The following is a 13,515-nucleotide window of genomic DNA, read 5'->3' as shown; positions in this document are numbered from 1 at the left end:
GCCGCACATAATAGACATGTCAGTTATCTGTGCGGCCACATGGAATCCTGACTGGAGTGTATACAGTGTGTATACACTACGGCTGTGGTTCCATGGTAGTTAATGTGATCGGTTGCTGTGATTAAACAACGGCCATTGTTGCAACAATTGCTGTTGTTTAATCAAAAAATAAATAATGTGAACGAGGCCTCAAAGTCGTTTTTGTGAAAAGTGCCTTGTCAGCTGTGCCTCAACATTTAGGGGGCACCTCACAGTTTGAAAAGCTCCGTTCTGGTGGACTGGTGAACTCTTCAGTTTTTTGTATTTACAGTATTTTTTTTATTTAGTTTTTCTTTACAGTGATCAATCTCCTGTTAACTTTTGACTCCTAAAGACAACCCTTTCATCACAGTAATGAGTTGTTTGTCACGGATATGGCTCCAGCTACCCCCATATATCAGCAGTCCAACATTTGATACACTGACAGGGTGGGGCTATGTTCAGACCATTTCTATTATACAAATAATAAATGTTATTTGCCGTTAAAGGACGTCCGTCAAATTAAAAGGGACGTCATTTTGACGGTGTGTGAACATAGACATTAAAGGGGTCTTTCAAAAAAAAAAATTCAGAAAGTGACAGAGATTTTTAATTTACTTCTATTAAAAAATCTTCTTGTCTTCTAGTACTTATCAGCTGCAGTATGTCCTGCAGGAAGTACTGTATTATTTGCAGGCTAGATAGAAGGAGAGGTTTTCTATGGGGATTTGCTGCTTCTCTGGACAGTTCTTGTCCTGGATAGAAGTGGCAGCAGTGGCAGGCTGGAACAGATTCACCCCTTCCTGCAGGACATACAGCAGCTAATAAGTACTGGAACACTTAAGATTTTTTAATAGAAGTAAATAACAAATCTCTGACGCTTTCTGGCACCAGTTGATGTGAAAGAGAAAAAAATTGGTGACCTACCCTTTTAAGTGCAAAAGAGCTTTTCTATAGTGACTCTGACTGTTGATTTAGTTCTGGTTGCAAAATGATGGCATTCAATCACTTAGCTTAGGCTGGAAGCTCATTTATACTGAATATATATATATATATATATATATATATATATATATATATATATATATATATATATATGTTTTTATTATTTAAAACAAAATAAGACTAAGAGGAAATCCTCCCAGTGTGGAACTAATTGGACTGGTGTCATTCATTTATTACTGTATAGCTGCAGAGTATCGCACAAGCATCTGTTAAGCCTGCCTTACATAACATTGCATTTTTGCCATCTGAATATCATATATTATTACATAACCAGTCGCTGGTGCTGTCACATCACTACTTCATAAAATTCTGCAGAGAAAGTGTTCAACTTTTTATGTGTTTAAATAAAAGGGATTCTTTGGAAGAACATTCTAAAAGCACACGCTTGGAATAATGATGAAAGCAGGAAGCTCAGTGACTGTAATAAAGCTGTGTAAAATGATGCAGACATGGCTATGACGGGTCAAGGGTTGTTCAGATGGGACATCCCTTTAAAAAGGGGAAGTATTAAACTCCAGTATGTAAAACTTTGTTGAACTTGGACAATGTATTGTTATGTTTCTGCCTATCGTATTTCTTCCTCTAAGAGATTTTACTTGGGAACTGGTCATAACGACAGAAGAAAGTCTGCAAATAATTTACAGAAGTAACGTGCACATTCCTTAACTTTTCACCCAAAACGATGTCAGGCTGTAACATAATTATATGCATCATTATGCCATTACTGACCTTGTTTGACCTTGAGTTTTTTTTTTTTTTTGCTTGTAGAATTTGAGGGAAAACTATGAAAAGTTCAATAGGGCAAAAGATTCCATGATAGTTATGTGGTGAAGTGTTTATGGAATGACAGGCCGGGGAATGTTACCTTTTGGTTTCATGAAAGGACATAACTGACATAACCACATACCATTGTAAATAATTCATAGCAGGATCGGCGGAAGGGAGAAAGTCTAGTTTTACCTGTTTAGAAGGAACAAGCCCATTATCCTTAATGAAATATTCATGCTGCTTTTGACACATACTTGGCATTCTTGCATAATAATCAACATATTTTCTTTGCTCTATTGCTTATTTTCTTTTATATACATTTTACTTTAAAGGGAACCCATCACCATGAAAATGCTACCTAAGCTATCGGCATCAAGTTATAGAGCAGAAGGTGCTGAGCAGATTGATATATACTTTTATGGGAAAAGATTCTTTATAACTTGTAATATATTGACTGAAATCTCTGATCTTTCCATGCTAAAGAGTCCAGTCCATTGAGTAACACCGCCCACTGGACTCTTTATCACAGAATGTTTAGGGATTACAATTAACATGTTACAAGTTATACTTATTATTTCCCACAAATTAATATATCAATCCCCTCAGGTGTTCCTGCTTAATAACATGATAGTGATAGATTAGATTGCATTGTCTTGATGACAGGTTCCCTTTGTTGAACATCCAATTTGATATTCCAAAGGTATGTTATAGAGCAGGAAAATCTGAGCAGATTGATATATAGCATTCTGTAAAAAACTTTCTGTATAATTAGTATTTTATTCACTCTCCTCTCACTCTGGAATCAGGAGTCCAGTGGGCGGTGCTAAACAGTATTACCACAGCTGTGTCTTTGTGCACACTCATACAGGGAAGGCTGCCAATCATTGAGTGGACTGATGGGTGACAAATGCAACACCCATGCTATCACCCATAAATTTCCATTGTAGGAAGAATAAAAACGTATAATTTACATGATGCCCCCGTATGGAAGAGTGTAGTTGTTAAAAAAGAAAAACAGAGTATACCTGAGTCTGACAGACACTGAAAGGGGATTTCTGAGCTCACTGTGCTTGAAAATGTTTAGTGGTCCTATAAAGAAAGAATGGAGCGCTGGCTGTGCATGTGTAGCCCCAGCAGGTACATCACTTTAAGATTCTTAAATCAATAGACCGGTGCGGGGATGTCACTGCTGCGGTCCCTTTTTTGAATGCTTCAGTGGGGGTAGGGGGCTTCGGTGGGCATAGGAGGTGGGCATTGGCGGCCGGTGCGGGCATTGGCGGCCTGGGTGGGCTTTTGCTCAGCTGAGTGCGCTCCTGGGGTGGGTGGCGATCAGCTGAGCGTGGTCCGGAGTCGGCGGGGGGGGGGGGGAATGATTGCGACAGCGGCCTGGGCGGGCTGAGTGAGGTCCTGAGGGGTGCCAACAGCGCCCCCTAGCTGCCGACGTCCCGTGCGGTCGCCCGACCCACCCGGCGCTAGAAACAGGCCTGCGGTTGGCTTAGGTAATGGACTGAGTTAGATAGCCTGCCCCCTTTCAAGCACATCACTGATACAGAAAGTGGGAGGATTGTCTCTACTTGTATAGGAACAAATGTGGAAGTGGAGCTTCCTAGACTGCAAGATCGCCAGGCATTAATACAGTTTCTTTGAGTTTCTATTTATTAAACAAAAAACTGCCAACTATGTCCCTGGACAGTATGCTGTAGTTGGCAGTTCCCTAGTAAGCATCGTACCACTTTTTAATCTGTCAATGGAGTGAATTATGCACAATCTCGTCTCCTACTGTAATGAAGAGTCAAAGAGGAGTTGTGGCTGCGCATTTGTGCCGCCCTCTTGCGCTCCTCACCACTCCTTCCTCCTCCCTCTTCTTTATAAATAATCAATGCTGCTCAGCCCCCTGCTCGCTTAGCTGTCAGTCAGTATCTGCCAACAGAGGACTGATCTGCAACGAGGTGTAGCTGAGCCTCTTAACTTGTGTTGGAGCTGTGGTCTAGGGGTAAATCACCTGTCTAGAGACCGACACCAGTTTGTTTATTTTGATTTGATTTCTCTGATAGAAAATTAATATAGTTGTTTTTTTCCCCTCATAATTGTTTTAAAGAAACTGAACTTTGCATTTTTAAAAATGATGAGAAAAAAAAATAACTATATTTCATTTCCATCAGGGGAATTGAACCAAAGAAAACAAACTGGTTTAACTAGATCTGATTGCAGATCAGTCATCTATTGGCATATACTGACTGGCCGCAGGAAGAAGCAGGAGGCGGGGCAGCATTGATTATTCATAAAGAGGAGGAAGGAGTGGTGAAGAGTGTGGCACAAACGCTGACTCACAATTCCTCTTTGACTCTTCATTACAGTGGGAGACGCGAGATTGTGCATAATCCAGTGCAAAGACAAATCAATCAAAAAGTAACATGCTCACAAGGGGACTGCCAGCTATAGCACACTGTCAGCACCTCAGGTAGGGCCCAGGAGCTGACAGATTCCCTTTAAAGGATACCTATCACTACAAACAATGAAAGCCTTTAAATTAGCGTCTTCCTGCAAGAAAAAGAGTACAGGCTGCTGGAAGGTGATAATAAGGCCACTTTCCTAATATACTGTTGATTTAAAAAAAATATTCTAGTCTAAGCCACGTTACCCCTTGTTGACCTCCATGTTCTTTTGGAGATCTGCGTGTGTCACCCACATTCTATGCACGTGCCGGCATTACACCGATTCTGTTACTGTAAATGTGACACAGCATTCTAAGCACACGGCTATTTAGCTCAACAGTAATCTAATTAGAATGTTGTGTCACATTTCCTGTAACAGAAATCTCTGAGCCGTGCCAAAGGGATTAAAGCTCTTTGCACAACTCTTTCATTGCTTTTCATTCTGGAAATCATTGTTAGTCCTAGATCACTAAAATGATGTTCTCATATGGATCTGTGACATAACGAATGATCATTTTTAACTGGATTTTTTGTGTTTACTATTCTTATCCTAATATATTTTAATATTACAGTTTTATTAGCGACACAGGTAGTGTAGAAATACCAGCAACAGCCGCACAAAGACAATACGGAGAGCGGATTTGACTTTGTTTCTGTTACCATTGTATGTCAGAATTCTCAGCTCCGTCAGATGTTTGGGACGGGTCAGTTCTCCACAAGTTGTATTTTTAAGGGCCTGGGAAAATACATGTGAGCCCAGACGTAGCAGTGAGTGACAGATGTAAGAATTAAACATAGTCTCAACGTACAGAAAGTCTGTTTAGATAATTTTACAAACAGCTGTTAATTAGTTTGTGTTGTCCAACTCCCCAATCACATCCTAGAAATAGCGAGCGGAGCTAAGCGCTTACGCCAAATCTATTTATGTGGTTACGTCTGAACGATAAATCGAGCTCTTTAATCTCGTAATAAAACTGAAGATGTAAAAATAGCAATCATCCGAGGAAGTGGCATGTGGCTGTTGAGCGGGTTACAAGCAGTTTGATTCTAAACATAAACAGTCCCTGGAATGCAGCATTCTGCAGAGTAGAACTTTTATTTTAGGACTTGTAGACTATATTTTACTATCTACTATATAAAACACTGACCCGTGTTTTTTCTTTTACGCATTATGTCATCCATTTTTATGGCATCTTTCTTGATTTAAAATATATGCATTAAAATAGAGAAGAAGCTTTTGCTAAGGCTCTCCTTACATCATATTTGGGTCATAGAGTTGGGGTGTACATATACTGCAGATTCGAATTGTGACATAATGCCCATGTGACTATTTCAGGGATCATTTAAATAGTCTGATTTAAAAAAACAAAAAAAAACAAAAAAAAAACTACTTATTAAAGGGGTATCTCAATTTGGAACACCTATGTCCTGCCCACATTGTTTACGTAGTTAAAGTGTCACTGTCGTGAATTTTTTTTTTGCAGAAATCAATAGTCCAGGCGATTTTAAGAAACTTTGTAATTGGGTTTATTAGCCGAAAAAAGGCATTTTTATCATGAAAAAGCAGTTTGAAGCTCTCCCCCCTGTCTTTATTGTTCTCCTATGGAGAGAGCTAAATAAAAGACCAAAACAGGACAACAAAGAGTTAATCTACAAATATATTGCCCTTTATCTCCTCTGACAGTCACCACTGACCTCTCTGACCTCTGATTACAGCTGTCACCCAGCTCTTTGCCTGTAATCCTCTGTTATCTGCTTTCTGCTGTTGCCTAACTCCCTCCTTCCTCCTCCCCCCTCCCCTCTGCCTAGAACAGACTGGGTACATCTGATGCAACAAGTCACAATTTCCTGATTTTTTTGCAGTGGATGGAAAAGAGGAGAGGAGGGGGGGGGACCTGGGAAAAGGCTTTTTATATGCAGATAATGGCATATTCGGCTAATAAACCCAATTAGAAAGTTTCTTAAAGTCGCCTGGACTATTGATTTCTGCAAAAAAAAAAAATACGACAGTGACTCTTTAAGTACAGTGCTTAAGAAAGTACAGAAAGAGCAATAGTCAGCTCACCTTCTGTAAATAAGATAGCCACAGTTCATCCAAGAGGGTGCAAGGATCCCAGGATAGCTGGCTCTCTTCCCTGCAGCACTGTATAAAGCTGCTGTGCAGCCCGTGGCACATACCTTCCACAGCTGCAGCAGAAGCTTTATACAAGAGAAAAGTAAGTTTTAATCCGCCGGTGCTTGACAGGTAGAGGCGGGAAGTAGTAATCTGGGCGGCTCCCTGCCTGTGTGTAGTCACCATTCTCTGCCTGTCCGCACGCTCAGCAGGAATGAGTGACAGGCAAAGAGGCCAATAATGGGCCGCAAGCTGCACAGGGGCTGTATACAGTTCTCCAGGGAGCCATATCAGCCCAATTGGGCTGACTGGTTCCCTTTAAGTAGCATGCCCCTCTTTAAATTTGGCACATCTTACTCCAGCACAGTTTTCATTAAGACAAATGAACTGTCAATTTTAATTAATTTAATTTCCCCATGTATATACAGTGGTACCTTGGTTTAAGAGTAACTTGGTTTAAGAGCGTTTTGGTTTAAGAGATTACAGTTTTTCAAAGTGTTTAAAAGCATTGCTTTGGTGTAAGAGCTCCCTGTACTGGGTTGGAATGCGAGTGGGGGAGGGGCATGGTTTGCATAGCGGGGTCTACAGCCCAGTACTCTGACCCAGGAAGTCTCCCTCACCTTCCAAATCATAGCAGATCCACTTCAGGCTGGGGCTTACATCAGGGGACAGGACTGTGGAGGTCTGTGTTTGTTTCATTTCTTTTACATGTTATTCAGAATATAAATCATTATTTTTGGGGTGTGGAACCAATTGTCTGCATATCAGTGATTTCTTATGCGAGGTTTTGCTTTGGTTTAAGAGTGGTTTTGGATTACAAGCACGGCCCCGGAACGAATTATGCTCGTAATCCAAGGCACCACTGTATTTCATTTGAAATGTAGTGACCTGTTAAAAGTGAACTTGCAGGCAATTTTGGCTGTGCATGTTTTTGGTGCTGTGTAGTTATTATCCCTTTAAGAGGTAGATTAAAAGAAAGTATATTGCTCTCTGTATACAGTCATTTCTATATAATACTGACTTGCTTTGTTCCTGGCACAATGTTAATGGGTCTAACAAATCTTTTTTTTTTTTTTTAATTCCTCCAGGATAACAAAGCCTTTAACATTTGCAGACTGTGTTGGAAATGAACTGCCTTTAGGATGGGAAATGGTTTACGATCAGCAAATTGGTGTTTATTATATGGACCATATAAACCGTAAGTTACTTATCCCGTGAAACTGGCTGCTTATTTTTCCTCTTTTTTTTATCCCTTAACATACACATTTTTTGTAATGTCCTGTACAATCAAAAAGCTTTCTACTCGCTGAAGCACTAAGGGTCCTTTTACACACACAGATATGTGACCAAGTTATCTGACAGATTTTTGAAGCCAAAGCCAGGAACAGACTAAAAAATTAGAAAACAGGTCATAATGGAAAGACTAAGATTTTTCCTCTTTTCAAATCCATTCCTGATTTACATTTACATTCTAAAGAGTTTCCTGAATTCCAGTGTAGTCCAGTGTGGTATTTCATTCTAGATTCTCCATGGTTGACTGTGTGTTAGTAGAGACCAAGAACAAGTACAGAACATGTTAAGCGGAGTTTTGGAGTACTGACTACCATAATGCTTAAAAGTTCCCAACATTCTGCTGACTCGGAAACTGCAGAGCTCCAAACATCACCTGGCATTAAAATAAGCCCAGAATCTGTGTACCAAGAGCTTTTTGGCATGGGTTTTCTTGGCTGAGCAGCTGCTTGCAAGCCTTTCAACACCAAGCACAATTCCAAGCTTCGGATGGAGTGATGTAAAGCATGGTGGGACTGGACACTGAAGCAGGGGTAACATGTTCTGTGGAGTGAGAAATCACACGTCTCTATCTGGTAGTCTGATGGACAGATAAGGCAAATGCATGTTACCTGCCTGACTACATTATACTTGTGGTAATGTTTGGTGGGTGAGTGATAATGCTATCAGGTTATTTTTTAATGGGTTGAAAAAAGTTTTTCAGACGGCACTTCTTTGTCTGGGGTGGTATTCCAACAGTATTATGAAAGTTCATTCTCGGCACTCACCATCATGCTTCGTAAAATTTTATTGTAAAAAAAAGTCTATCAAAAAAATATACAACAGCAACAGGACGTTTCAGCGTCAAGCCTTCCTCAGGAAATGTCCTGTTGCCATTGTATATTTTTTTTTAATGGACTTTTTTTCTACAATAAAAATTTATGAAGCATGATGGTGAGTGCCGAGAATGAACTTTCATAATACTTTTTAATGGGTTGTCCTAGGCAAATCTTATTTCTTCAGAGTACCAAGACATTTTCGACAAGTTTATGCTTCAAACTTTGCGGGGACAGTTTGAGTTTGGCCATAAATTCATGGTTGGGTGAGCTTGGTGTGAAAGAACTTGACTGGCTCAAACAGAGCCCTGACTTCTACCCCAATAAACACCTTTGGCATGATCTTCAACGGACATCGCAAGCTAAGATCTTTCCTCCAGCATCAGTACCCACACTCACAAATACTCTTTTGGATGAGTGGTCAAAAATACCCACAGACACCTCCAAAAATTTTTAAAAAGCTTTGCAACAAGAGTGGAAGTTGTTATTATTGCAGTTGGGGGACCAACTCTATAACTATTTATTTGTAATGGGGTGCTCCAGAATATTCTGTAGGTGTAATATGTTGGGGCTTGAATACTTGTAAGGCCATGATATAGGAATAACGATATGTAACATAGCTCACAATACGTAATCTTATATGGTTATATGAGACTCAGTGTATGTCTTGGTCTGTCTGTGGTCTACCAGATTTTACTTGTGGTACATCAAGTCCAAGATCTGACTCATTAGCTATTGGCCACCAATGACCATAATATGTCCTCCCACCTAATTTCACCATTAGGCTAAGTTCACATCTACAGTATAAAGTAGCCTATGCTTGTGGTAGACTTCCAAAACCCGGCTGCCCTCTATGTGGACATACACCACAGTGATTTCCACTGGATCCATTAGTTTCAGTGTACCAAACATAAAAGTTCTGTGAGCATATACAATTTTTTTGTTGGAATACTTTCTGGCCACCCAATGAAAGGATCCAGTGAGGAGGGTATGCTATATCATACCTTCTAACTGTTCAAGAAGAAAAGAAAATAGACTGGGCACTTACCGTCTGATGCAACCTTCTTTATTTCATATGACACACAGGCTAAAACACAGCATGCAAGAGCAGGTGGGGGGACGCCACACGGAGTAAGCAGTTACAGCCGTTTCTTGCGCATGCGCACACTTCTTCACACTGCAGCCCGAAGAAGCGCGCGCATGCGCGAGAAATGACTGTAACTGCTTACTTAGTGTGGCATCCCCCCACCTGCTCTCGCATGCTATGTTTTAGCCTATGTGCCATATGAAATAAAGAAGGTTGCATCAGACGGTGAGTGCCCCCTCTATTTTCTTTTCTTCTTGAACTGTTAATACTCACTGCACTGTTTAAAGAGGGCTAAGAGCACCCGTCATAAACCGCCATCTCACTGTCAATACGCCAAGTGTTATCCCCCCACGAACCTCCGCCTGCCGCAGGTAAGGCAGTGCCAGCAGCTGTATCTAAACCTAGTATCGCTATATTATACCTTGGCCTACAAGTTGGCCAGTTGGTTATTGTATATCACAAATGTAGGCTTGTTTTTAGATATCTATATAACTATCACATCAACTATTACATGTCTTATGCATAATTCTTTGGCAATGCTTTAACTTAGTTAAATATTTCACACATTTACTTGTTGGCTTTTGTAGAAATCACACAAATTGAGGACCCTCGGGAGCAATGGAGACGAGAACAAGAGCGCATGCTGAAGGAATATTTGGTTGTAGCCCAGGAGGCTCTTAATGCCAAAAAGGAGATTTATCAAATCAAGCAGCAGCGGTTTGAATTGGCTCAGGAAGAATACCAGCAACTCCACGAACTCTGCGACGATGACAATCGTTCCTATGCCAGTTGTAAGTATACAGATAGGTCCCACCTTTTTGACTTTTCTTGTTTTTGCCACATATTAACCATAGTAAATTACTTTACTATGTATTGAATCGTGTGTGATCAGACTTTCTTTTCAGTCCCGCTTATCCATATGTCTTCGTAGACTCATTTTGGTGACTGCTTTCCACTCTTTAGATAAGAATGTCATCTGGCAGCGGCCTATGTGTGGAGGCCAAACATAAGACAAAGCCATTCTTTATATAAACTACTGCAGCCCACATGTTTGTTCCCACTGCGCTGCGTGAGCTGATGATGGCGCATACATAACTAAAAAAGGTTAATTCTTCATTGTAGTCAATTGTCGCCTGTCTTACTCACAGGGTGGAATTATCATTATAATATCTGGATTATATTGTGTTTGTTGTCCTTGTACAGTTTTTTTCTCATAGTGAATCACAGCCACCCACGTATTACACTAATATCAGTTGTTTTCTATGAATGAACCCTCTCCATGCATGAAATTATCAGGATGATGTCATGGGAGAATTTTAAGTAGTTGCAGGAGTTCTGAATTTGTCATCTCTGAGCATATTATTACGGAGTTAGAACATGTGATAGCAGTGTGAGCGCTGACAAGGACGGCATTGTAATGGGGGGATAGCTCCACCCACACATACTAAATTATCGCTTCCTTATTTTGTCCTCAATACGTCCATACCGCTGTTTGTAATTAAAATGTAATGATCTTATTGCCAGGAGTGTGTGGGAATATGATAACCCCACCGGCACCATGAGGACCTCCTTGTGGGCTGGGGTCACCCCTGTATTGGGGCTCATTTGAAGGTTTCTTGTAAAATACCAAACACACGACACCATTTTGTACTATTGTTTTGCTATCTAACATCACTATGATATTCTTTTATTGCACTTTGTACTGTTCTATAGTAATGGACTGCACTCTATTTTCCTTATGTGAATTGCCAGTACTCATTATTCAACACATAACTAGCAGATATTTAGGGGGAACCCACAGATTTATTCTGAATTAACCTCATAATATATTGGATTATTGTCTATGGGGCCTGAATAAAGGGCTAACTACTTATAGATGAATGGCAGTGGTGAACTGGAGTTCCACATTAGCAGAAGCATTAAAATGAGTTTTTAAAGAAGTGTGTGAACCTAGCTTAAAGGGAACCTGTCACTAAGACAATGCTATCTTATCTATCACTATCATGTTACAGAGCAGATTGATATATAACTGTGCAAAAAATTTTTGTATAACTAGTAACAGGTTGATTGAAATCCCTGTTAAGGAGTCCAGTGGGCGGTGTCACTCATTGGACTGGACTCATTGGCATTGAAACATCAGAGATTTCAATCAATAAATTATAAGTTATACTGAATATTTTCCCAGAAGATATTTAATAGTGGTATGTTTAGAGCCATATTACAGTCTTTGTGCTGTCATGTGGTGCAATTGACACACACCATCTTATTTTTGATGATTATTTATTAGGATGGCCGTTTTTTTGTTGTTTAGTTTTTTTGCTTTTACTAAAGACCAAATAGCCTTAAAGGGGTTATACAGTGAAAATCGTTTTCTTTCAAATCAACTGATATCAGAAAGTTATATAGATTTGTAATATACTTCTATTTTAAAATCTCAAGTCTTCCCATACTTATTAGCTACTATATATCCTACAGGAAATGTTGTTTTATTTTCAATCCGATACAGGGCTCTCTGCTGACATCTCTGGCCGAGACAGGAACTCTGTCTCGGTTTTCTATGAATCCCCATAGAAAACCTCTCCTGCTCTACAGTTCCTGTCTCGGCCAGAGATGTCAGCAGAGAGCACTGTGTCAGACTGAAAATAAAACATCACTTCCTGCAGGACATACAGCAGCTGATAATTATGGGAACTTTCTGATATCAGAAAGATTTTCGCTGGACAACTCCTTTAATGACAGAGCCTTGATTGGAGTTTTCCAGTAATTGAGACACCAAATGGCTGATTTTATAGCATTGTATTTCATATAGAAAACAGGCAAAAAAAATAATTAAATTAAATTACAAAGGTGTAGTATTACCTAATATTACCTCCACTTATATTGCCAGTGCCCATTAAATATATTTCCCCCCAAATTATCTTTTCCCTGGAATCCATAAAAGCAAAAACTCTACATGGAGCTCCTAGAAGAACGATAGAGGTCATGGCCAAGACATCATATTTAGGGTCTATTTGATACAGACCCTTAAAGGCATTATTCAGGCTCAGAAAAACCTGGCCACTTCTTCTAGAAACAGCACTACTCCTGTCCTCAGTTTGGGTGAGGTTTTGCAGTTCAATTATAATACCACACACAATCTGGGGTCAGGTGTGGTGCTGTTTTTGCAAGGAAAAAGCTGTGGTTTTTTTTTGTTTTTGTTTTTTAAAAATCCTGGATAACCCCTTTAACACTATTTTGGGTAATTTATTATTGTCAGATTTTCTTGTGGGCAAACACCTAGGAAAAAGTATTACTTTATTATATAATGACTCTCTCTCTCTGTTGATAATGGCAAAAACATCTGTTTTAAGCTTTTTCAGGATTTTCTACAAACACAAAATATGATCCACATCAAATCAAAGCTGAAATAGCAAGTCGCCGTGACAGGGTAAGTGATTTTTATTTTTATTTTTTAATTAATAAAGTCCCAATTTAACTTCATTCTGATAAATAAGGCAACCCATCTATAGATCATTACATTACAACTTTTTTTCTTTTTTTTTATAAAGGCTGATAATTACTCATGGAGGTATGGCTTTTGTAAAATGTAGCCATAATGTTGCCCAAGCCGTCGCCATGTCAGATGATGAAATAATAACATTGTGTTTGTGTATCTGCTTGCTTCCCCCTAACCAATGGGAAGCACCATGTTCATTGATGCAGTGGCCATGTGGCTATGCGCTATGAGTCTGCTATACTCCTATGGGCTATGTTCCCAAAACATTTCTGTTTTGAAAAGAAAAATGATGTCCGTGATCTCATGTTCCGTCACTTTTTGGCAGGCTGTCAGTGCAATGACGGCTGTTGGTACATTACTCTAGTTTGGGTGGACTAATTGGCCTTTGGGTGTCGCCTAATTGAAAAGTCCATTGAATTTAATAGTAAAAACTGTAAAAGGACGATGAAAAAACAACAAATGTGTGTGAACGACTAAAAAATAATGTC

General features: G+C 39.7%; 1 protein-coding gene across 1 annotated transcript in view; it reads left to right on the top strand.

The window, feature by feature from the left end:
* Positions 1 to 13,515, top strand: part of WWC3 (WWC family member 3) — a 118,052-nt gene that overhangs the window by 51,539 nt on the left and 52,998 nt on the right. The window contains exons 2-4 of the mRNA XM_069945351.1: positions 7,428 to 7,537; positions 10,119 to 10,322; positions 12,882 to 12,958. Coding sequence (XP_069801452.1) covers positions 7,428 to 7,537; positions 10,119 to 10,322; positions 12,882 to 12,958 — 391 coding nt within the window. The remainder of the gene's footprint in view (positions 1 to 7,427; positions 7,538 to 10,118; positions 10,323 to 12,881; positions 12,959 to 13,515) is intronic.

The sequence above is a fragment of the Dendropsophus ebraccatus genome, chromosome 11 (genome assembly GCF_027789765.1).
Source record: "Dendropsophus ebraccatus isolate aDenEbr1 chromosome 11, aDenEbr1.pat, whole genome shotgun sequence".
Taxonomy (NCBI): Eukaryota; Metazoa; Chordata; class Amphibia; order Anura; family Hylidae; genus Dendropsophus; species Dendropsophus ebraccatus.
Note: the sequence above shows the minus strand (reverse complement) of the source record. Positions and strands in the feature narration are given on the sequence as shown.